This window comes from Diadema antillarum, unplaced genomic scaffold (assembly GCF_040938485.1).
Source record: "Diadema antillarum isolate AM-2024a unplaced genomic scaffold, OU_Dant_1.0 seq00000810_RagTag, whole genome shotgun sequence".
In the NCBI taxonomy this organism is placed as follows: Eukaryota; Metazoa; Echinodermata; class Echinoidea; order Diadematoida; family Diadematidae; genus Diadema; species Diadema antillarum.
The window spans coordinates 2,622,349-2,646,308 of NW_027271690.1; the positions used below are offsets into that span (position 1 = coordinate 2,622,349).

Sequence of the window (23,960 nt, forward strand, 5' to 3'; positions counted from 1 at the left end):
ACTGCGTCGTCATCATTTTCTCATACCCTGTTAACTTGTACTCTCTTAAAATATGAAATAAGATTTCGATTTGAAATGAATTGAATTACACTAACTTCAATTCAATTGAATAAAATTAAATTGGCCGGAATTGAATCAGATTGAATGGAATGATAGATTTTATGTTGTCGTCGTGCAGCTCTTAATCAAGTGAATCATACCTAATGTAATCTCTTGACAATACAACATAAGCTTTTGAATGGAATGAACTTGAAATGAATTGCATCGAATTGAATTGAGATTAACTGGATTAAATTTAACTCAATTGTATATCCGTCGTCTTGCAGCTCTTAGGCTATTAATTCATACCTCGTTAATTTTTACTTTCTTGAAAATACGAAAAAAGTTGTTGAATCAAATTGAAGGAATTAAACTAAACAGAAATTAATTGGATTGAATTGAATAGTAGATTCAGTGTCGTCGTGTAATAAATAAGGCTATTGGTTTGTTTGTGGAAATCTATACATATATGATACATATATTTGACCCTGCACCTCAAAACAAACAAAAAGTCGCCAGACATGAATTTTTAGTTAAGACCATATTCTGAAAGAGCAGACTTTAAGCTTTAAAATGATGTATAACTCAAATCAAATGGACTCTCCTAACCTATCTAAATATTGGTAAGAAAGCACAAACTCAGGAAAAGTGTGAATTGAGAAAAAAGGCTCTGAAGTACAATGTCTATTCAAGCGCTTAATCTTTACAAAACCGTGCTGGCTGTGCGATGAATGGGACAAAAAACAGGAAGTAAACCACCAGAGTAACAACAATGAAGGGATTATTAGATTAAACTGAAATTAAGCATGCCTCATTAACACATTCTGTCCATGATTAATGCCAACTTTCAAAGCAGTAGCACTATCCTTTCAAAAGTTATTAGAGTTGAAAGTAAAGAGTGTGGACAAGGTTTTTCAGAAATGAAAAAGGGATTCTAAAGACACACCTAATCACACTATTCTGCCAAAAAATTAATGTTCGAGATAAACTGCTAAAAAAACACACTTTCCTGCCCGTTTTATGATACCAAATTTTAGCATAATGTAAAAGAAGACCCGCTCTTTCAGAAAATATGAAAAAGTCAAGTTCGGCTAGGTTGACCCATTTCACTTATTTTCAGTCCTCATGCAAAATCAGTGTGTGCGACTTTATGTTCGTTTTGAGGTGCACGGTCACATATTACCGCTAGATTTTATGCTATTCTTTAGTAGAATTTCATTCAATATGAGGCTCATTTTCACTAGATGACTAGCGCATCAATCTATCGCTCTACATCCTCGCCGTATACATCAAGTCTCATGATTTCATATTCTTGAGATGCCCACGCTATAGGTGAAACCCTATACGGTAGCAATTAGTTCTTCTCAGAAGCCAACGTGATGCAAATTTCAAACAACCATTTGCAAGAGAGGACTGAGTGGCTTCCCGTATATCGTTTATCTTCAAGACCAAAATATGCGTATCACCACAGGCACATGCCACGAACATAATCCTCTTCTAAAATCTCAGCGACGACGACTTTTGTGTGGAAGAGATTACAGTTGCTAAATCAAGAACTGAGAATGGAATCGTGTTTTTGAATATATATACTTTTATTTAGCAAAGGAATGGGAGCATTTCGAATGTGATGTCATTGTTAGTACCTAAGAGTTTAAGGAATATTTTACCATTTGCACATGAAATAAAAACCCAACTTTAGTGCTTCGAAATGTGAGTTAGGGAAGGAAACAACCAATGTGAAAATGTGAATCAATATAATTAATGCTGACCATTGATGAATATACAAGATATAATGAAAATGTTTGTAGACTAAACCGTCTATAATTATGGTTTATTGAGAAAAAAAAATGATATCTCCTTATATTTTAGGCTTTATTGCAACATTTTTACATGGTAGGATGTTTTGTGATACAACTGACCTACACATATGCATCAAATGTGATATCTCGAACGTGTTTAAATCACTGCTCCCAAAGGTAAATAGTGCTTTTAAATGAAAATTCTAGACCACTAAATCTATTTGAAATGAAAGAGTACGGTTTTACTATAACAACAGCGATTTTATTCATCAAAATCGTACCAAAAATAAGGAAGTTATGACCTTTTAACGATTCGACAAGTTTGGTAAAACAGTTCTCAAGCAGTTGGCATGTATGAACAGAGACGACAGCGGAGTGAGCTTATGATGTCATCAATTCGAATTAACATTATTCCATTAACGAAGAAAAAAGAACGAAAAATGTGTGAAACCTGTTATTCCCGACTGAATAACTTCAAAATAATGATTAGGAAGATACGTTCAACTAGGATTTCAGACAGGGGCACAAGACAATGCGTTGGAACAATAAAACTGGAAATTTCAAGATTTTTTTTAGGAACGATATGGCACGTTGTGCGGCAATGACGTCATCAGCTCACTGACTGCATTATTATTCAAATTACCTCAGCAAGAACTGTTTCATCAAACTAACGAAACTTTACAAATCTCATAACTCCCCTAATTGCGTCCGATTTTCAATATTATTCAATCTTTATTTCCGATTCAGTATATAGATTTAAAAAATGCATGTGAATATGAGCAAATTGCACAAAAGTGCATGTTTATAAAAAACAATGAAATAATAACAAAACAAGGAAAGATTATGAAAAAGAAGAAAAAAATGGGGAAAACAGATAGCATATAGGTATATAAAAACACAAGCTCATTAACATTGTTTGTGCTTTTGATCAGAAAATGGCATGTACGTAGAAACCCAGAATAGACCGAGGATAATGAAAGTGGGTGAACTTTCGAGACAGCGTAGGAAATGTCACTCCATTCTCCATCGGGACAGGTTTTTAATAAAGTTTGTTTGTTTGTTTGATTTTCTTCAAAATAATTTCATACATGAATCAGAATTTTTCCAGTAATACCTTACAAAACATCAATATATAGATTATAATGTTCACAATTCAAGGAGAGAAGATAAATGTGTACATTGATTCCATTATTAAAGTGTACAATCCGGTATTACCAGATTTGCAATAATTCCCTAAGAATTTATGCAGAAGAAAGTCACAAGTAGGCTTGACATAAGGCTACCTTCTTGATGGTTGAAGAGAGTCTCCTTGTCAATTTAGAAGTCTCAGACAAGAAGCAATTTACATACTTTTCAAACGGCTGTAAGATACATCGACCTGGGATAACCTAATGCCAAACTTCTTACATCGAGACGGAAACGTATGACCCGCGGCCAGAGACTTCAAACAGGTTTAACGAACTACACAGCTGTTTGTGCCGATTTCTCAATAGTTGGCTCAACCATCATCAATCAGAGCTTGCGGAAAAGGGTGATTCTACTAAGGAGTTAAATTAACTTCTTGATTCTACAGTTTAATGCGTGATAACGTGTGATTGTGATTGCGTCTGCGTGGGCGTGGCCGTGTGTTGGTGCGTATTTCTTGAGGTTGCACCTCTTTAGAGAATTTAACCCCCTTTTGGATTAAGGTCGTGGTGGAAGCGGGGTGGGGGATATACAGCTGAAGTCACTACAGCCTCTCCTTTAAATTCTGCGTTCTTGTTATTGTAACAATGATACTAGTGATGCCACTGATAGTGATGATAATGTTATGATAAGATAATAATAGTATTAATAATAATAACTATTTCTGATGCCATTATCCTCGTCAAGCGTTTGCTAGAATGATTATTATATGATGATGTTCTCCTTTATTTCTGTTATTTTTAGAGTTGTTTGTTATGTCTTTTAAACGGCATGTACATGTGCTTGTTAAATTTGCTTGTGTTTGAAATGATAACTGCTTGCCTTCATTTTGTATTATCACGGATTAATGTCGTATACTTCAGGAGCCGGCTCTCCGTTTTAAAAAGTAGTGACGGGGACAATGCGAATTTCTGGTGCCACTTCCAGGTTTAATCAGCTGACAAGCAAGCACGGAAGCAAGAATAAATAAATAAATGAATAAATAATTAAATAAACAAATGAATAAATAAATAAATAAATATGTAAATATTAAAATGAAATTTAAAAAAAAAAAGAAAGATAAAAGGCCTTTACCGCGTGTCCGGCCCTGTACTTCAATTAATCACTCATCTGTTTCAATTATTTGATTTTTAAAAAAAAAAAAATCCCCAAGTAGTTTACTTTACTGATTGTGTTATATTCATGTACGAAAAGGAAATGCAGTAATAAAATTCATTAATCAATCAATCATTATTTATCAGAGAGTCTTGTGTCACCATCCTTTTCAAGTGCTTTTAGCATGTATGTGATGCTTGTAGCCTTCAACTCATTTTCCAACAAAAATCCCAATACTTATGTCGTTTCTCAAGATTCTACAAAGTAAGGGTGAAAGATAGAGAAATTAGTCTTAAAATTATATGAATCATCGACACGGATAATGTTATAAAGGTCCAAACTATCTTCGTGGTTAGGTCTTTGATCGATCATCTTCATACATCTCATCTGGACTGTTCATGTCATTAGGCTTTAATCCAACCGTTGTCTTGAAGGGAAATGTGTTGTTGCAGATGGTGGTAGCTCTGACACTGTTGTTGTGTTGTGTTTGTTTTGTTGTCATTGCTATGATATGTTTTGTTGTTGTTTTTACATGGAATATTGTCGTTGCTGCCGCTGTTATTTTCTTAAAATTACCTTTTACTCTCTCTTTCTCTCTCTCTCTCTCTCTCTCTCTCCCTCTCTTTCTCCAAGAATGGGTCTTGTACATCATTTCAAAACGTTGAGTGCAACCTCAAATTTAAGTGATTCCAACCGATTGTCACAGACGTTTATAACCATCGATGACAAATCTCTACATTTCGCCGAAGTCCGTGACCGCATCACAGTTTGTTGTGTTTTGAAAGTAAGGGCAGCGAACTTTTAAATATAATCCGACAGAAGTTGGCGGGAATCATATTTAAAGGGCGAGTATAGTTTTGAATGAAATGGGCTTCCAACATTTTTCATTTAATTCTTTTTTTTTTCGGTACGAGAAATAGAAACCTCTTCTGAATAGTATGAAGGAGCATTTAATTCTAAGAGAGATTCAAAGTTTATTTTGATGAAAATTGGTTTTGAAATGGCAGAGATATCCAAAACAAAGCGATCGTAATACAAGGTGGGACCCACCTTGTATTACGATCGCCTTGTTTTACTTTGCTTTTCGATATCTCCGTCATTCCAAGACAGATTCCAAGACCAAGGGGGAGAGTGATTGGCCCTTAAGATGTGTTTGCAATATAGGTCAAAGCGTGGAATATATATAAACATAAAAAATGCAATTACTCAATATTTATACAAAAGAAAATATAATCTTATTTATCACAATTATATTGATTCATTTTTTTTTTCATTTGTTTTAAAGGGAGTCAGAAAGTTCTTTTAACTGTTTGAGGGATTTTAGTTCAGGTCCGTAATGTCTAAAAGTTTTATGTGCTAATATGATTTCATACTAGGATTATTAAATGGATATTGCTAAATACATGTATGTGTTTGGTATAAACATCGGCTGCTATAAACAAAGTGAGGGGAGCATTTCATAATGATATCAAAACATAGAATAGCGCTTTGTAGAGGATTTACGTGTATCATGTATCTTGAAAATCTTCAGACTGTTAAAGAGATGATCCGTTCGTGAGAGATATGGCAATTTTGTGTAAATCCTTACTTCATTGCCAAAATGATCTAGTTTGGTGCAAACCCCAAAATAATGTTGCAATGTGTATGGTAAAGCCAATGAATGAAAGAGACACTTCATTTTCGTGTTGGTCCCGTGGCAGATGCCTGCCTATTGTAATACGTATACCTAGAAATTGTATATATTCTTTTTGATCTACTCTCTTAACAAAAAAAAAAAAAAAAATCGAGTATAGGTCACTCGAAAATTAGTGAAAATAAACATTTTTACTCAAAATTCACTCCAATTTAACTCTAAATATAATCTTTTCTGTTATTCACTCCTTAGAGAGTGAACATTGTCACTCGATTTTTTTTAATCTTACACTGCAAAAAGTCCGGTGTTAAATAGTGAACACCGGACACATCGGTGCTCATTTATGGTGTTAAATTAACACCTACGGGTGTCATTTCCAAATTTTAAACTGTTTTTTGAAGAGTTTCTTAGTAACTGCACTTCTTGTTGATTTTTAATTTAAACAAGACGATCAAGAATTTTACATTAAAATACTAGATTTTTGAAAAAAGGTGAATATAAATTTACACCAAAGTAACACCAGCTGGTGTGGTCCCTTATTGAAGCTGGACGGGTGTTAAACCATTGATATTAACACCAGCAAATATCAAATCAACACCATGTGGTGTCATTTTTGAATTAACACCAGTACAGTGTCAAAATAACACCAGGTACAGTATCAAATTAACACCACGAAGTGTCAGGTGAACACTTTTCAACACCATCACAGTGCATTTTTAACACCTGTGGGTGTGGTCCTTTATTGAAGTTTGATCGGTGTTAGATTTAACACCCGTGGTGTTAAATCTAACACCGATGTTTTTACAGTATAGAGAGTAAGGGGAGATTGACAATGGTAGGCCCTAATATTTTGCAGCAAAATTTACTCTTTTTTACGAATAGTAAAGAATTTCATACAATACATTATACCCTTTTTGTGAAAAGATTCGTTATTCCGAGGGTTCATTAATCCGAAAATGAAAACAACAACACCACAACCAACAACAACAACAGCAACAAAAACAACAACAACAACAACAACAAAGAACGGTGCGTATACTAACGACACTTCGTGATAACATGATACCTTATTTCACTTTCTGAATTACAAATGTTCGGGATAACGAACTGTAACCAGCTGCTTTAGACCTACACTTCAAGGTCAATTTTGTGATGTGAGTTGACCTCCTCGGTCAACTTGTACATGATCTGGAACCGTCCATCCGTCCGATATAACTCAGAAACGTTGACACATGTCGTTCATAAATTCAGAAGAGTTGCGGCTGCTATGCTGTACCGCTGGTTGACCTAAACCAACATATTGTAAGCGAGACAGACGGCCTAGTTTCGTTTCGTTTTGTTTTGTTTCATTTGTGGATTTGTTTGTTTTGGGGGGTCTTTTTTGGTGGTGGTTATACTTTTCCCCCTTGTTCAAGCAAACTGTTTGGTCCCAGACGGACAGTAAAGCTGCGAAAATTTGACAAAAACTCTTACAGTATAAATAATTTGCGCATCTCTGGAGACGTGTATATTATATTTTCATTGCAAAGACATTCTTCTTTTCGCTATTTTTTTTTTCTCCGCTTCTGGTGAAGTTGTCTGTCTTGCATTGTTCTCCCTTTTTTTTCTCTCTCTCTATTAGGGCCTATCTATTATCATTATTTTTTTTTTTGCGGGGGGATGGGGGGGGGGGATGGGGGATAGATTTGTTTGTTTTGTAGAGGTTTTTTTTTTATCAATGCCCCTCCTTTTAAGTTTCTTTTTCATAGTGAGACATTTATTTCATTTGTCTTCAACTCTCTCATGGCAGATAAAGTTTCCAGGTGTCCGGTATATCTGTTGCACGATTATTCACGATATTCTATTTTTTAAGGCGTTTATCAAGCAGAATATGATATGACAGTTTCATCAACTTATTGTACAGTGTTATTAGTCGGTGTTAGGAGGACTACATGCAGCAGCAATACCAGTAAAAGTAAAAAAGGAGATATATAACGTGGTCGTAAATTCAAATTCTTCACCGATTGAAAAGCTCTGTTATTGACCTGATTTACCGATGTCTTATTTTTCAATGAACAACAGTGTTGGAATAAACCATTTTGGCAAGGGCTTACAAACGAGGTGATGTTTCTTCCAAGATCTATGGATCGTGAAATCACAATGTTTTACAGATGTATATCTTCTCATTTTTCAGTATTTTGTTTGTATATTTATTTGAACACCATTGTGTCGCTTAAAACCCTTTAAAATGAGAAAAAAAAATCGTCATACAGCGTCTGTAATGACGATGATATCTGTGCAAATTAATGAAATTCATGTGTCGAGTTAGTTTTTATTGCAACTGATTTTCGTCGACGTTGGGCAGTTTGTCAATCATTTGCAATGATGTATTATAGGCTTGTGCTTGCGCTTGTGAAAAAAAGGGCCACACACATTAAAATCCAAACTTAGTTAACACAGAAGCCAAAATGCCAACATACGCAACATTTACAAACAAATTGGTAAGACTCAGCAGGAATTCCAAGTAGGCACCTACAGCTAGTAATGTGATTTGATTTCTCACCGTAGGCAGTCTGTATACTAGTCACTATCAATGAGAGTTTAAAACAATGTGATATAAATAAAGATAAGATCTTAATTTGCCGTTTCGCCTCTCCTCATGGAAAAGGGAACAACGTCAAGATCAGCAAATTCTTTGCTTTGTTTTGTTTTTTTATGTCTTTTTAAGTTGTCTTCGGATATAAGTGACACAATTATGACGTCACTCCCCTGTGAGTAGTTACCCGCGAGAAATGACACCGGAAGCGGGACTCCCGCCAAAAATCGCGGCTGATCGTCTGCTGGGAGCTATACTAAATAGAATACCTGGAGGGACTTAAAGTGAAGCCCGACACCATCGTTGAAGTTGATAAGCAGAGTAAAATCAAGCAAGTAGAACAAAATGAACAGCTGCATCGGATCCCAATCTAGAATAGTTATGAAAAGTTGTAGAGTAGTTTGAGATTTCGCCTGTTCTCTCAAAAAATCGTGATGCTAGCCACAGCTGAAAGTAGGTGAGGCTGTAAAACCATCGGCTAACTATTCTCCCACTGAATTGTGTAATACATAGATACGCACATACATAAAATGCACCGCTGAATGACACAATTATGACATATGACGAAATATAATTTGATGATTATTATTAATTGATGTAATATATGATACAATGTAGCATTCTGTAATTTCATACAACACAATATACATATATCATATATTATATAGGATATAGCATATGACATGATTATAATTATTATATGACAATACGATTATATTACGTTGCGGAAGTAAGGTGTAATAGAAAAGGAATAAACTGTGGTATTGAATCATGTATACGAGCCCCCTCAGTGTAAGTGGCATGATTTTTCCACGGGACTACATAAGGTATCCCATTTAACTTGACCCCAACGATGTAACGACATTGTGTTTGATTTATTTCTTTTTATTAAGGAACGTCGAATATTAGTGAGGACGTCAATGGGACACTATATACCTCATCTAATTTGCAGATGAATGTGACCGTGTTCTCAACTAATTCAAAACTATTAATCTAAAAGTTGTTGTTGTTTTTTAGTCCGGGTGATGGTTTTTGTTTTCTTTATGTGTAGCCTTTCAGAAACATTATAAAACCGATTTACAAAGAGACCCTGCCTATTAAGAACACCACAAGATAGATACAAAATTGCATAAAAGAACAATTAGATATTGATTCATGATTACAAATTACTGTTCTGTTTTGTATCATGCTGTCATCAGTTTGTTACGTTCTCCCGCTTGAGCATAACTCCTCGCTTTAAAGGGGCATTCCAGACGATTTTCATAATTTCACATCATGCAGTACATACATCGACAGCTCCATGTAAAAAAAGTTAATAAATAAATGTGGAATTTATTGTGGTCCCTGAGCAGAGTAACAATACTCTGAAAAATCTTAAAGAATTTACACTGAACAGTGATGACATAGGAGCCTCACATATTTCATAAATGTTTCAGTGTAATTCCATTACAATATCACTGGCTTTACAAGTTCACCTGTGTAGAATGCATGCATGCTATAATTTTCTTTTGTTCTGCTTCCTTGAGCCCAAACTCATGCATTCTTATGGCGAGGCTGCCATGTCATCATCCTTGTTCATTGCAGTTTGTTGTAAATTTTAAAAACGTTCTTATTCCTCAACCCAATCACTTTAAATTCTGAAACTGTATACTCAGTATAACTAATAATAGTTTTTCAAATGTAAAAGTCTGAAAATCATTCGGAAGCCTCCTTTAACGCGCGTACTTTCACCTGTCCATGTCAGACTGTGCCAATAATGCACTGTCTGTTTTTCTCGGCCAATAGCTCAATGACCTAGATTTTCTGTCTTCCTCCCACCCCCTCTCTACTGTGAGAGCGTGGGTGCATCGCCTTCGGGTTACGTGGATAGATTAACGAACACTTTGACTGAAAATATTATAATTACAGTACATTGTATATCGAACGCTTGCGTTGTGGGGCCGGGGGAGTCCCTCTTGTCGTTTCCATGACAACACAACTGGGGGCGGGGAACCTGCTAAAAGAACTGACTCTTTCAAAAGTTTGGATTCAAGATAGATGCACCCCGATTGCTTGTTTCCTGAACGTGAGTGGGTTTGCGTGTGTAATATCACATAATTATGTTAATTTATTTCGATGTATTTCCAATACAAATCCATGCACACTGCTTTCTCGTATACCTTTAAATTCCATTCATTCTCGGTACATTTTTTTTTTCCTTTTAATTCTCCAGCCTTTTACGTCACTCTTTACGTACGTGTACTTTATGGATTTTATTAAAGAAAATATGACCATCAAGCTCAAAACCCATAAAAAGTCACAGATTAGGATTCTCTGTCTTGGACCAAAACACGTCATTTCGGTTGACCGACTCAATTTCTTTTAAGTTTGTCTTACCTGGGGGAGCTACAATTGTAGTAATCTTTTCTCGGACTACTGTCAAAATTTGGCAGTTTAAAAACAAAAGCAAAATCGAAATACAATGAATTGGCAGTTTTCTGGACCATGTTTTTTTTTTCGACAAGGTCTGCGCTGCTTTCACTGGGAAATAAAGTAGCTGTATTACACTGATAATTCTGTACAACACCTCTGAGTGGCCCTAATCTTTAAGCCCTCATTTCTCCCTTTTCCACGAAACTTCACCCCTTAACTCTATTATTTACATCCCTTTTTGAACGGGTTAGGATGGTCCAGTTAAACAAGTTTAAAATACATCATTTAAAAGCTCAGAGCTTATAAAAACTTTATTATACTATATGTGGAAAAGATGAAATTCATTTCGGCCCACTCTTTGTGGCGGTTGAGCTGGGCTGTCACGTATTATCTTCTGGGACCAACATAAAGAAAGAAACTTATTCAAAGATGTAGGGCAATTTGTCAACCTGTTGCAATGAAAGAAACTTATTTCCGTACAAATACTAACTACCCTCCCTCTCTTTCTTTCTCTCTCTCTCTCTCTCTCTCTCTCTCTTTACCCCCATCCCCTTCCCAAAATGACTTCCAAAACGTCGCCCAAACAACAGAATCGCATCAGTGTAAGTATTCGTTGTGTGATCAAAAATCAAACAACTCATAACCCTGTAATTCCACAACACAATAAGAGCACCATGCAAAAATCATCGTTTTCCGTTTGAGAATACAATAGAATCATGCTTTATTCATTTTTAATCTGGGTACATGGGCAACAAAGAAAGACGAAATGAAGCGTACACATACACGGTATATTCGAACATATGGAGATAGGGGAGAAGACGCTATTTGGCAAGTTGCAGTACAATTAATACACTCACAGTCATAATTATCATCGTCAAAATCACCATGGATTATCGGGAAAGTATTCAGCGAGAAGAGCCGTGTCTTGAACACGAGTGAAAGGAACTTCTAGGTAATATCAAGAAGGGCTCACTTCGAATCAAGGCGCGGCGTCTGTTCTCGTTCGGCAGTTTCGTATAAGCCAAACGAGCCAGTCTTGACTTTACAGAGGAGGTGTTTATTTGCTGCTTTTGAATTATTATTATTATTATTATTATTATTATTATCACTATTATTATTATTATTATTATTATTATTGTTATCATTATTATCATTATCATTATTATCATTATTATCATTGTTGTTATTATTACTATTGTTATTATTATTATCATCATTATCATTATCACCATCATTACTATCATCATTAATATTACATATTACTATTATTACTACATACTATTATCATCATCATCATAATCATTACTATTATCATGTGGTTGTGGTTGCTGTTGTTGTTGTTGTTTTCTTCACATTTGGTACTCGCCAAATTCTTAAATGACAACTAGTACAGTTCGTTACTGTATCATTGCGTAGTAGGTACAAATGAGAAATAATGACATTGAATCACGTCAGAAAGGATGGCTGTCAGTAGTCACGTGAACAGGTATTTCTTTGCCGATATTATAGACCACTGCTGAATGTCAGTTCCACTGACCAGTTTTCAGTTACTTGCACTGGTTATATCAGATAAGCATGAAATGGATAATCCGTGTATTCTGTGAGCTATGGGCGAAATCCAAGTTAATATCTCGATTGGGCACGGTTCGAAATACTAACCAAAAGATAAACGCAGTAGAGTTTTTCTTCGGCTTAGCTGATTTTTCCACTTATGCGAGGTCGATTTGGGCGAGATTGACTGTATACACAAAACAAATATTCACAAAGATCCGCGTCACCGTTTTATAAAACAAATACTGCACAATTTGCAGTATCTGGGTAAAAGGGGACAGACCCCTCTGTACCTTTAAGAAGGCATAAGACATGACTGAAAGCCCACACTGAAGAGCATCAGGAGCATAATACCAAATCATTTGATATCTAGAGTCTCCATTGTCACAGCTAAACGCAGTACCAGTTAATAATAAAGAACGGATGTCCTCACAATAGAATTCTCGGTAATTTAATTTTCTGAAATTTCGATTTTGTAAAAAGTTGCACTTTACACTGTCGTTGAATTACACCCCATTTCAGTTCATATCGGCAGGAAAACATGATAACGTTTACAAGAGGTACTGGGGGCTACATTTTGGCGAAAACTCGAGAAATAATCTGTTCGTCAAACCAACGTGCATCTCTGAAAAGGTTGCCTAGTTAATTGCTATGGACAATTCAGCAACTGAGGGTGGGCTCAGTTCCTCAAATGTTCTTGCTCAAGCATACTATCAATGGTGTGGCTTGAGCCAAGTCTACATTATCAAACATGTGCTCAAAAGGGACGTTACAAAGCAAATTCCGGCAATTACATGAAACAGGGACCTACATACAGACGATAAAACTGTCATATTCTTTCTTTTTTGAAGGCATAATAATTTGGTTCACATGCCCTACATGTACTTTCTTTCAGAGGGAAAGTTATTTCATTAAATTTGGAAATTCGTGCATAACCTCGCCACTTGATATTACCACGCTCTGACAATGCACTACACAGTGGACTAGACTTAACCCTTTCCTCTTCAGGACTCTGAAATTTCCATAGACTTTGTACAAATATGCATGAGATTCCGTACAAAACGAATTACCAGGTACAGTGTAAGCTAGGTCCGTTCTGATACCAATCGCGAAGTACGTGAATAACTGAAAGAGAGCAGAGGAGGGGGGATGGTGAGAACAAAAGGAGTGAAAAACCTCACTGAATAAACATTTACGCTATGTCTCACTTGTAACTAAAAACCGTTATAGCTCCTCACTCCATATATGACTGTGTCCACACTATTGTCTTTCCAATGATTAGCTGCATTCAAGTCATGGTTAACAAGAAGCGAAAAACCAACAGCGTACACAACACATGGCACATGTATTACAAGAATTCAGCAGGCACGATTCAGAAGGTGGTTTCAATTCATCTAGAAAAAAAGGGAAAAAAGAAATAACACCCAGAGCACCTGCCTGCCTTTTGAGCACCGAAGATACACAACTGCACAGAGCATGTACATTCTGAAATGTATTAAGGATGACTTACGGAATAATACATGTAGCTGATAAAGAGTAGTTGCACGAAGCTAATTAGAGAAGAAGGCGTCCTTTGCATTGCGAGTTTTACAGCATTAACGCCACAAGTAAAACCATCTATGTGTCGTGTGTATTGACACCACCAACATTACGTCATCTTTAAGGCCACCGCACACTACACAACATTGCCCCGATTTACCAGTCGTACGACCTTAAGACCGGAAGTGTGACGTCGCCAGTCTTGCCAGTATCCAATCGTGCGACTGAGTTGTTGATATTTGAGACATCAAATTTTCACGCCCGGTCATGGGCTTTCAGCCAATCACGCTGTATTGAAGCCAGAACGGTCGTAAGCGGTCTAGCTGTCTAATCCGATCGTATAGTGTGTGGTGTCGAGTCGTGCGACTGGTCGTATCACCCAGCTTGCCTCCAGAGTCGTACGACCGGTCTGATCGTATAGTGTGCAGGGGGCTTTTGAATAGGACCACAGACTTACCAATACGTAACAAACGGGTTCATATTACCATGATCATGTATAAATAAAAGAAAATCGTAATACTTTTTTTCATATTTACAGTTTCACCTTCCAAGAAGTCCATTAAAAATAGAAAATTATACAAGATATTCTGTCAGTAGTATACAGTCAATTCTTTCTCGTGTATATATACATATAAAGGTATAATTAAAACATGAACAACGTATACCGAAAACAAGGCAAACAGCTTAATTCCCTCAATCACTCACTTGAGGTTCTGACCAGTTTTGATAACATTTCATGAAAACGAAATAAAGTACAGAACTTTTGCTACATTTAGATACAACTCTAGACCTCACAACACCCAACACATGTTTGCCGAGAGTGAGCCGAAAGCTAAACAGGCAAAGAGGAATTTTTGGCAGGGAAATACGAGAAACAAGAAACAAAACAATGAGAGAAAATTGCCATACTTCCAAGAGCTGCCACTACGACGCTCTTGGCAATATAAGAAATTAAAGAAGAAAATGTGTGACAAAGATAGAATTATGTGAACAAACCAATGAAACAAAACATGTCTTAACAAACGCCATGAAGATTGACGGCCAGTCGGTTACAACGGAAAAAGGAAAGAACTGGTTCTGTACGTCATACCAAAATAATCTGCGTCTGTTGCAGATGAAATTGTATAAGCTGCTTCCTTGGGCTACACATCTTGAATATCTACGATGTGTGAGGTACCATTTAAATACCATCACGTCCTGGGGAAATATACCGCAATAATCATAATTTTGTCATGATAGAATATTCACCTCAAATTTGACTGAATTTCAATGCATATCATATTTCTGAAAAATACGAGATGCAACAAGTTACTAGCAAGATTAAAAAGAGACTAAAGAAAGGAATTTACAGGTCTGCAAAATGAGAGAGAAACAGTTAACTTTAAACTAGAATTTGTAGCACATTTAAAAATCAGGTAAAAATGTGGAAATCAAAATGCCTTTTTGAAAATAATGCAACCCCTGATAAACCATCATTTGCAAACAACAAAGGTGTGTCTGATTTTTTTTCCTCAAAATTTCACTGATCTTCTTTTTTGATATTTCTGTTTTCACATGGAAAAGCACCGTATCAAGGGGGAATTTCCCTTTAAGAAAGAAAAACACACTAAAGATAAATACCAAAAAAAAGTCTAAAAGAGCACTGAACCATAGATGTGTGGTGTATGGGACTAAACAGGTTAAAATACACAGCGGCCTACATCATATTCAATCAACTGTAATGGAATAGTGAACTTCACATTTTGCTTCTGAGTTGATCTAACAGCTACCACTCTTTTACTCCCTCATCAAAACTACATATGGCTTCTTGGCTAAAACACATACACACTCACACAAACAGAAAATGAGCACTGGAAATACAACGAAAGTACAAACCAGGAAGTGAAATCAACAGCTCAATTCCTTACGAACTATCAATAACTGTCAATTTGGTTTTCACCTAAATATCGGGGTTGCAGAATACCACATGAACACAAAAATATTGTATGCAATGTGTGTAAAAACTTAAAATCCAAACTTCCAATCAAAGAATGCACTGTAACCAGCATCTGTTTTTTATTCCTTTATTTCATTTCAATTTAAATTTGCGTTCTTCATCGATTTAAAAAAAAAAAAAGGAGGAAAAAACAGTAAAAGAGAAGGAAATAAAACTGTTTATTCTCATTAATAGGTAAAGGAGTTGCAACTCTGTCAAAACAAAATGGAATGTTAGGTTGTTTGTTTTCCCTTTCCTGTTGATTCCAAATCAAATACAAGTCCTCCGCTGAAGTACAAATAATTTATGGAGAGATAAATAAAAACTGGTATCCTTATTCTGAAAGCAGCCTGGTTAATACCTCTGTGGTCATCTGAAAGTACTCTGTTGCGTGAAGCTTGTACGTGTATTTCAAATTGATGTGTACTAACACCATTATGATTCTTTAAAAAGATGAATTGGCTGTAACGTATTCAGTCTGTGAAAGTGTGTTTGAGATTATCAAATCATACTGGACATGATGCAGACAGTCATAGTTTTATATACGAAGAGTCGCATACTGTGAATGAAGATGAATGGAATATGAAACGCACTCCTACGGTTCTAGAGGAATCAAATCACGTTGACATGGTCTACCACTTAACAGCCCTTCTTTCTTAATATCTGTAAAGTTTTAAACTATGATGTAATATATAATCCATTCTCATATCCCTCCCTCCTCCCCCCCCCAAAAAAAACAACAACAACAAATGAATAATAAATAAATTAAGAGAGAAAATAAGTCAGAAAACTTTAGTGTGGAGATTATTTCAAATTTGCACATTTTTTTTTTTTTTGGCTATGAAAGACTGAGTGAAGACAGATAATTGGGGAAAAGGAATGAGGAGTTGTAATATCATACTTGGCAGAAAGCAATTAAGTGAAAGAATCCTAGAATAAATGTGTGATAAAAATCATAACATCACAACAACAACAACAACAAAATAGAGTAAACACAGAGCAACCTAAAGTAAATGAAAGGAGAGATGACTTCACAACATCTCCATATTTGGTAAATGAAAGAAGATTGCACAACTGCGTGAAGAGAGCAACGCCAAGTTTGGCACACGCAGGTCAAAACCAATCAATTTTGCTTGTTTTTTTATGTCGTCATAATATCATAGTTAAAACAGTACACAAAGAGGCTAAAGGACTGGGCTGAAACAGTCCTGTCAGCAAATTTAAAAAAGAAGAAAAAAAGGGAAATAAATTCTGATTACTGAAAGATTCCCATTTTGCACAAACAACCCACATTGTTCAGATTCAAAACTATTAACAATTTCTTTTGTACAATAAATCTGCCTTTCTCCCCCATTGCATAAAATGCGTAATAAACATGCGGAAGTTCCTGGAAATACATCAGAGTTGTATTGGTCAGAGATTAAAAAAGAACTGGTCAAAACACTACAGCATGACGATTGTTGGTATTTCAGAGGAAAGAGGAAATCCTTTCCACAGTATATAGACATAGACTCTAAAATTGTATCTACATATGGTTTAATACTGACATTGATAGTTTTATTGTTTTCTCTGTTATGTACCGCATATTATGCTATATGGTTTGCTTCTGTTTACACTCCTTTTCTTTCTGTGTTTGTTCGTTTCTTAGGTGTTTTTTTTTTCTTAGGTGTTTTTTTTTTCTTGAGGTGGTTTCAGCTTATTTCAGTGTGTTTGAAGCACAAAAAATTTCAACAGTCGCCTCTATCCCTCCACAATTTGACTTATAATTCACTTCCACAGACCAGTTTACAGTTGAATCAAAAAGCTTGACAAATGGTCCTAAATTTGAATACATTAGCAAGTTTTGCTTGTTGCTGTTCAAGCCCAGCATTGTTCATCCAAGTTTGCTCACACTGACAGGTAAAACACATTCCTTTTAAAAAGAGTCCGACACACTATCACCTCCACCACAGCCAATGGTGCGATTCCATTATGAAAGTTACGAGTGTATGAGTAGAAAGTGAAAGAAAATGGCTGAAAATAACTCCATTCACTGCCAGTAATTCCATTTGGTTATGATGGTGGATGCCTACTGGCCTATAAAAATATGAACACTTTGTACATCAAACAGGACACATTTCCAAGAGGCTTTGGATTTAATAAACACTTGAGAGTTAGCTAGTGAAAATTTAAATATTTCAAAAGGGAAACTGCATACGAAAAGCAGAAGAACAAAATATATTCTAACAAAATAATCTCATTTGCTTCTTTGAACTATTCTTCTTCATTTTTTTTTCTTCCCCTTTCCTTTCCCCGCAATCAGTATCCGGGATCAACAAAGCAATCTGGGGTACTGCCAATAAACAAGGCCTCATGGCCAGCCAAGTTTCAGATGCACTGTGGGATGGCTCAACAGCAAACTTGGATCAGGTTTGGGCTACATCTTGCTCAACAAACCAGCAGGCGTGAACAGCGTTGATGAGTCGCAAAAGAACCACTGCACATGCGGTAGAGCTTACCAACCACCCAACCCTGGTTACATCTTCATCTAGGGGTATTGTTCAAGATTTCTTTGCTTTCATCACAGAGTGACCGGCACATTGCAACATTGCAGTGATGACCCATGACTTCAATGGCTGCAAATCTGTCAAATTAAAAACCTGTACACTCTTTTTCATGCTACATTCAAACTGAGAAGTGATGAACGACATGCGCGCAATGATTGCATCGCATTGTACGTGTGTGAAAACACCAGCACAACAACTGGGAGAAACAGTGATACCAAACAGGGCTCTCTACAACAGCACTTTGCATATTCGCAGTACCACAAAGTGCTTGTACTTCTGCAATGTTTGCAATGAATATGAAACACAAAACATGAATATGACTGAAAATGTATTTTTCTACGCAGATCACCTGCATATACAGTACACACTTGCATTGTTCATACTGATGGTGATGTACATCAAACCTTTGGGTTTGCCATCAGTGTGAAGAAAGGCTCTGAAATAGATCAAGTTTTACTCTGGACACCATTTGGGGCCATCATTTACTTGACTTGCTTTACCTGCATTCCACATTTCAGTCTTTCGGGAGCATATAATCACTCATATTTAGACATCCCAGTGTGAACACACCCAGATTTTAAGAAGGAAATGCTCACTGCCACAATATGACAATGAACCCTGAAGTCCCTGTGAGTTGTGTTCGTTGGTTAGATTTTTTAAGCCTTTCTTGGAATTGAATAGCGTGACACTTTATGAGGAAATGATATGGACAGTCTGGAAATGAATGAGTATGTTTCTCTTCCGGAATATGATCAGACTCAATGGCAGTCTGTTTAAAGGGTCTGACTCGAACTACGTCTTAATCTTCCCACAGTAAGGGATACTTCAATTTGATGGCACTTTTGTATTTATAGCTAATTGGTTATTGAACACTCAAACTACTATCAGCAACATGCCTGCACAAAATGTCAATGACATTTTTTTATACATCCACGTAGAGGGGTTTAATTTAAAGTTACCACCATGTCACTGAACTCTTCTTATATGCATCATAGCACTGGAAATTTTGGGTAATGCTTTGTTGGTATGTCCCAACAAAGCCAAACTTTGTTGGCCTATCCCCAAAACAAGAAGCACCAAAATACGTTCTTCAAATCAAGAAATGATACTCAAAAAGCAGACATTGATGAGACAAGAAATGTGGATAGTTACCATCACGCTCTTCCATTTTCAATTCATTTCTTATTCTCTTTTCCTCAGTTTTCGTTACTATTGCAAAGGGAATTTAGTTTCACACAAATCAAGGGGATGTGGACCTTGTCAACTTTAAGTTGACATCTGTCACACCTCAGAACATCATTTTAAAAGGAGAGTTTAAATAGATTACTCTTACATTTTCATTCCTTCACATAACAATCAAAACAAAAATAAAACAACACTTAAAACAAAACTGCACAGGGACAGGTTGGTTTTGTATGGCACTAAAGATGACCTACTGTTCTTCCAGACACTGTATTTATGTGAAAGAGGATGTAACAATGCAAAAGAGGAAATCATAAAATCTCAAAAATGTTTCGAGTTATCTTCTGGAGCCAAAGTAAAGAGTTGGTTGAAATTTACTATATCAGAGACTTTTACACCAACTTTCCACTGTACACGTGAACACAACTCGGAATGCATTCTTATTTCAAATGTTTTAGTTTAATATAGCACAGAACTCTCTGAGTAAATATTTTACAGAGATACAAGCATCCCTCTGAGCATCCAAATACATCTATTGCTGCTGGCGATGGCACTAATTTTCTCTCATCGGGTTTGCAGCATACTGTCTAGAACTGCTTTTTCTTGCTTCCGATTCACTCGGCCCCTTCCCTCAAATCCGCGTCTCTTTCACTGGAAGCGACTCGATCATGTGGTTGTTGTTGGTGTTCTTTGCACTCAGGATGACCGGGAGGGGCCCGGTGGCACTTTCCTCTTTGGAGGGCGTCCTACCCGGTAGGTCTGGCCCAGCTTGCCTGGTGGAACCATCACTCTTACTGGTCTCCAGGGGTTTGACGGTTTCGTAGCTGTGCTGCACGACGGCTCTCCGCTCCCCGTGCTCCGACTTGCTTTTCTTGTCGTGCTTCGACTTTTTCCGCGACCCGTTCTCCTCGACCGCCTGGTACGTGTGTTCCCGCCTCACCCAGAGGTCGGCGCTCGGCTTGTGCTCTGTGATGTGGACCATTCTCTCCTCCATGGGCGAGCGGGGAGGGAGATCGTCGTCAATGGACTGGTAGTTGTTCTCCACAAGGAGGGAATCGTTGCCGTGATTTCTGGCCCCGCCCGGCGCACTGGGCGGCATCTCATCAACATCCGCATAAATGTCCGAGTAACTGTTCATGGCAGAGTTCTGCGTCCAACCACTACCGGGGTAAAAAGGCGTCCCAGAGTTTCCGTTGACCCGTGGCGGGCCCACACCACCACCACCTTCCCTGGAGCCCCGCGTCTCCATCACTGCCACAGTCTTGCGGTTTTTGTTCACTCTGGCGTACAATTCACCAAAGTCCACTTCTTCGTCAGCTGTCGCCGTAGCGATGCCTTCGTCACTCTGCCGCTTGTGATTGTTGTTATTCGCTTGGTGATGCGGACTGGTTTGCTGCTTGCTTCCCGACTTGTCCACTTTGGCGTAGAGCTGATCGAAGTCGTCTTCCTCATTCATCTTCTCCTGGTGGTTCCCGTTGCTATTGGAGACCGCCTCCCTGTTCCTCCTCTCAGTGTGTGTCTTGTCGACCACAGCATATGGCTCAGGATCTTCACTGTACTCTCCTACAGTTTTGGTGGACAAGGAGAAAGATTTCATCAGGAAAAATATCAAAAACTGATGAATTCGAAATGACATTCAGCTGCTTGCAGTATTTTCCCCCTATAACTACACTGTATTGCTCCACAAATTCAGGATCGTTCAGTAATCAACAAACTGAAAATCACTCCCTCTTACTGATGAAAAGCATACATGATAAAGCCATTGTGCTTCTAAAAACTCATCACCAAAAAAAAAAGAGAGAAAGTTTGTATACTTACAGACAAGCACACACACTAGAGATACAATGTATCTCAAATCCTGTATTACTATGCTCATGCCTAAAATGCTCACTCACCTGCTGGTGGGCGTGGCCTGTTATCCTCGGTGATTTCTTCATACACACGCCCCTTCCCTAAGCCATGGAAGGTCTGCCAAAGTTTGCAAAGAAGCCAAAGGGGGGGGGGGGGGGGGGGGGGGGGGAGGGCAGCAGGAAAAACATGAGAGATAGAAAGGAGAGATGGTAACATTATGATGACATAACCCTTTGCGTGCTTTGAGTGGTGATTGACACAGAAAACCCCTTAAATAGCATTGTACACACTGTCCAAAGTCCTTGTCACTGAAAAGGATTACAATGCAGCTTTCAAGACACAAATATTGTGATTAATGGTAAGATCAATAATGTTGTTCTGATGACACCATGTCATAGCAATTATCACCCTTACTGTGCTTAATTGGCCAATTAGCACATCCTCTGTCTTGCTTTCTTCTCCAACTGGAACAGATTTGTGGGGAACTTGCTTTCAGTGAAAAATCCTTTTTTATCTAAACTGTATTTCCTTGACATATACGCAGGACAGAGACACTGGATTATCGTGTCATTTGTTTTATTTTGTTTTGTTTTTGGTAGGGGTGTTTTGGGTTTTATTTTGTTTTGTTTTGTTTTGTTTTGTTATGTTTTGTTCTGTTCTGTTTTGTGTTTTTGATTGGTATGTATTCCATCTATCTTTGAGACTGGATCCTCAAATGTCACCAATCAGCTCAAAACCAATAAAAAGCCGCAGGCTAGGAATCCCATGCAATGCATCAAAATATGTAATCTGGGTTGACCATCTCCACATTTTCAAAGTTTGTCTCACCTTCAAGAGTAATCTTTTCTCTTCCTATGGTAAAGATGTGGTAGCTAAAAACAAACTGGTATCGGGATATTAGCAGTTTTTCTGGACCACATGTTTTTAGGGACAGGTGCTGTCTTCACTGTGAAATAGAAGGTTTTCATTGATCCTCCTGCACAGCATGCCCAAGTGACCCTAATCCTTAAATCCTCTTTTCTCCCTTTTCTATGAAACTGTAACTGCTAACTCTCTTATTTCAAACACTTTTTAAATGGGTGTGAGGATGGTCCAATTTTAACAAGTTATATATCATTTTAAGGCTTAGAGCTTAGTCTTTTAAATTCTGTAGAAAAGCAGACATTCATTTCCTAAGAAATTCAGATATTCAAGTTCCAAGAACAGTTGTTTGTTTTTTATTTTTTTCCCAAGAAAAAAAAAAAAAAATCCATATCAGAAACCCTAAAAACAAACTAGCTGACAATTTGTCATCTGCTAACGATCCCTGAAATCTGACCCACCTGTCTCCCCCTTGGTAGGGGAGGGGGTGACGTGTTGTTCTGCCCCCTCACGCTGTTGTCGTCCACCTGCTCGTAGATGCCGTCGAAATCCTGCTCGGTGCCACCACCACCGCCGGCAGCTCCAGCTGCACCGGCCCCAGCGGCGCTCCCGTTGACTCCTCCCTGGCCCCTGAGGGCGTCCTCCGTCACCTGGTTGTGCTGCAGCTGCTGCCGCGCCCTAATACTCTCCAGGCTCTCCCTGGCACTGACCTGTCGCGTGCAGAGGACATGGCAAAAAAAACAAACATGGTCGAGATTAAGGGTAGATTAAAGTTCCACTAGAGCAGCATGGCTCTTACGTCTAAGGTAAAGTATGATATTGTCCTATTTTCAACATCACAACTCATCACAAGATTTTGCCATAAAGTAGGAAAGAAAGAGCAGTTCCAATAGGAGTGTATAGTAAAATTATTAATAAAAAATAGGAAACTCCTATTGAAACATGAACTGGGAATGGTCAAACTTCAGATTCTTTCCTCCAAATTCAGAATGGTTCCAACGAGGTCTGCCATTTGTTTGTCTCCGTCTTTTTTTTCCAAGTAAGTCTAACCTGTGTGTAGGGTGGCTCCCTCCTTCCGGTTCCTGGAACTCCTGGGTCTGGACCTGGACCTGGCATCCATCCTGGTCCATCTCCACCCGGTCCACCTCCTCCTGGTCCTCCTGGTCCCCCTCCTCCTCCACCACCAACTCCTCCTCCTCCGCCTCCTCCCCCTCCTCCTCCTGGATTGGGACTGGCCCCGCCCCGTCCTGGATCTGGGCTCCCAGGAGAGGACACAGACCCAGCCCTTCAGAGAAGATAGAGACAAATTTTCCAACCAAACTAGTCAGCATATGTCTGCTTCTCTCTTTCTCTCTTTGAAACTTTTTTTCCCCCACTTTCTTCATCAACCTGTTTTTCTTTTTCTTCTTTTTTATCACTGCTAGGGTGACAAAAGTTCGTATCTCACTTTTTGAAAGAAAGTGGCTAAATTATTCATGTGAAGGTGAAATAAAATATACTTTTCTCAATACAGGTATTCAAATACATTTTTTTTTTTAATGTAACATCCCAATGTACATCTCAGAATTATAAAACCTACATGAAGGCTTAATCTCGTTCTAGCTCTGCATAACTTACAAAAAGTGTAGATGAAATATGAGGGAGAAATGATAATTCTGCTAAAATTCAAGGTCAGAATCCAGAAAGGACAGTCAAGATACTATTTCTCGAGGACAGC

General features: G+C 37.6%; 1 protein-coding gene across 1 annotated transcript in view; it reads right to left on the reverse strand.

Moving 5' to 3' along the window:
- Nucleotides 1–19,536: 19,536 nt before the first annotated feature.
- LOC139739663 (uncharacterized) overlaps nucleotides 19,537–23,960 on the reverse strand; it is a 65,191-nt gene continuing 60,767 nt past the window's right edge. The window contains exons 7-10 of the mRNA XM_071650276.1: nucleotides 23,294–23,528; nucleotides 22,705–22,953; nucleotides 21,427–21,499; nucleotides 19,537–21,094 (exon numbers count right to left, since the gene is read on the reverse strand). Of these exons, the coding sequence (XP_071506377.1) occupies nucleotides 20,163–21,094; nucleotides 21,427–21,499; nucleotides 22,705–22,953; nucleotides 23,294–23,528 (1,489 nt within the window). The 3' untranslated portion in view covers nucleotides 19,537–20,162. The remainder of the gene's footprint in view (nucleotides 21,095–21,426; nucleotides 21,500–22,704; nucleotides 22,954–23,293; nucleotides 23,529–23,960) is intronic.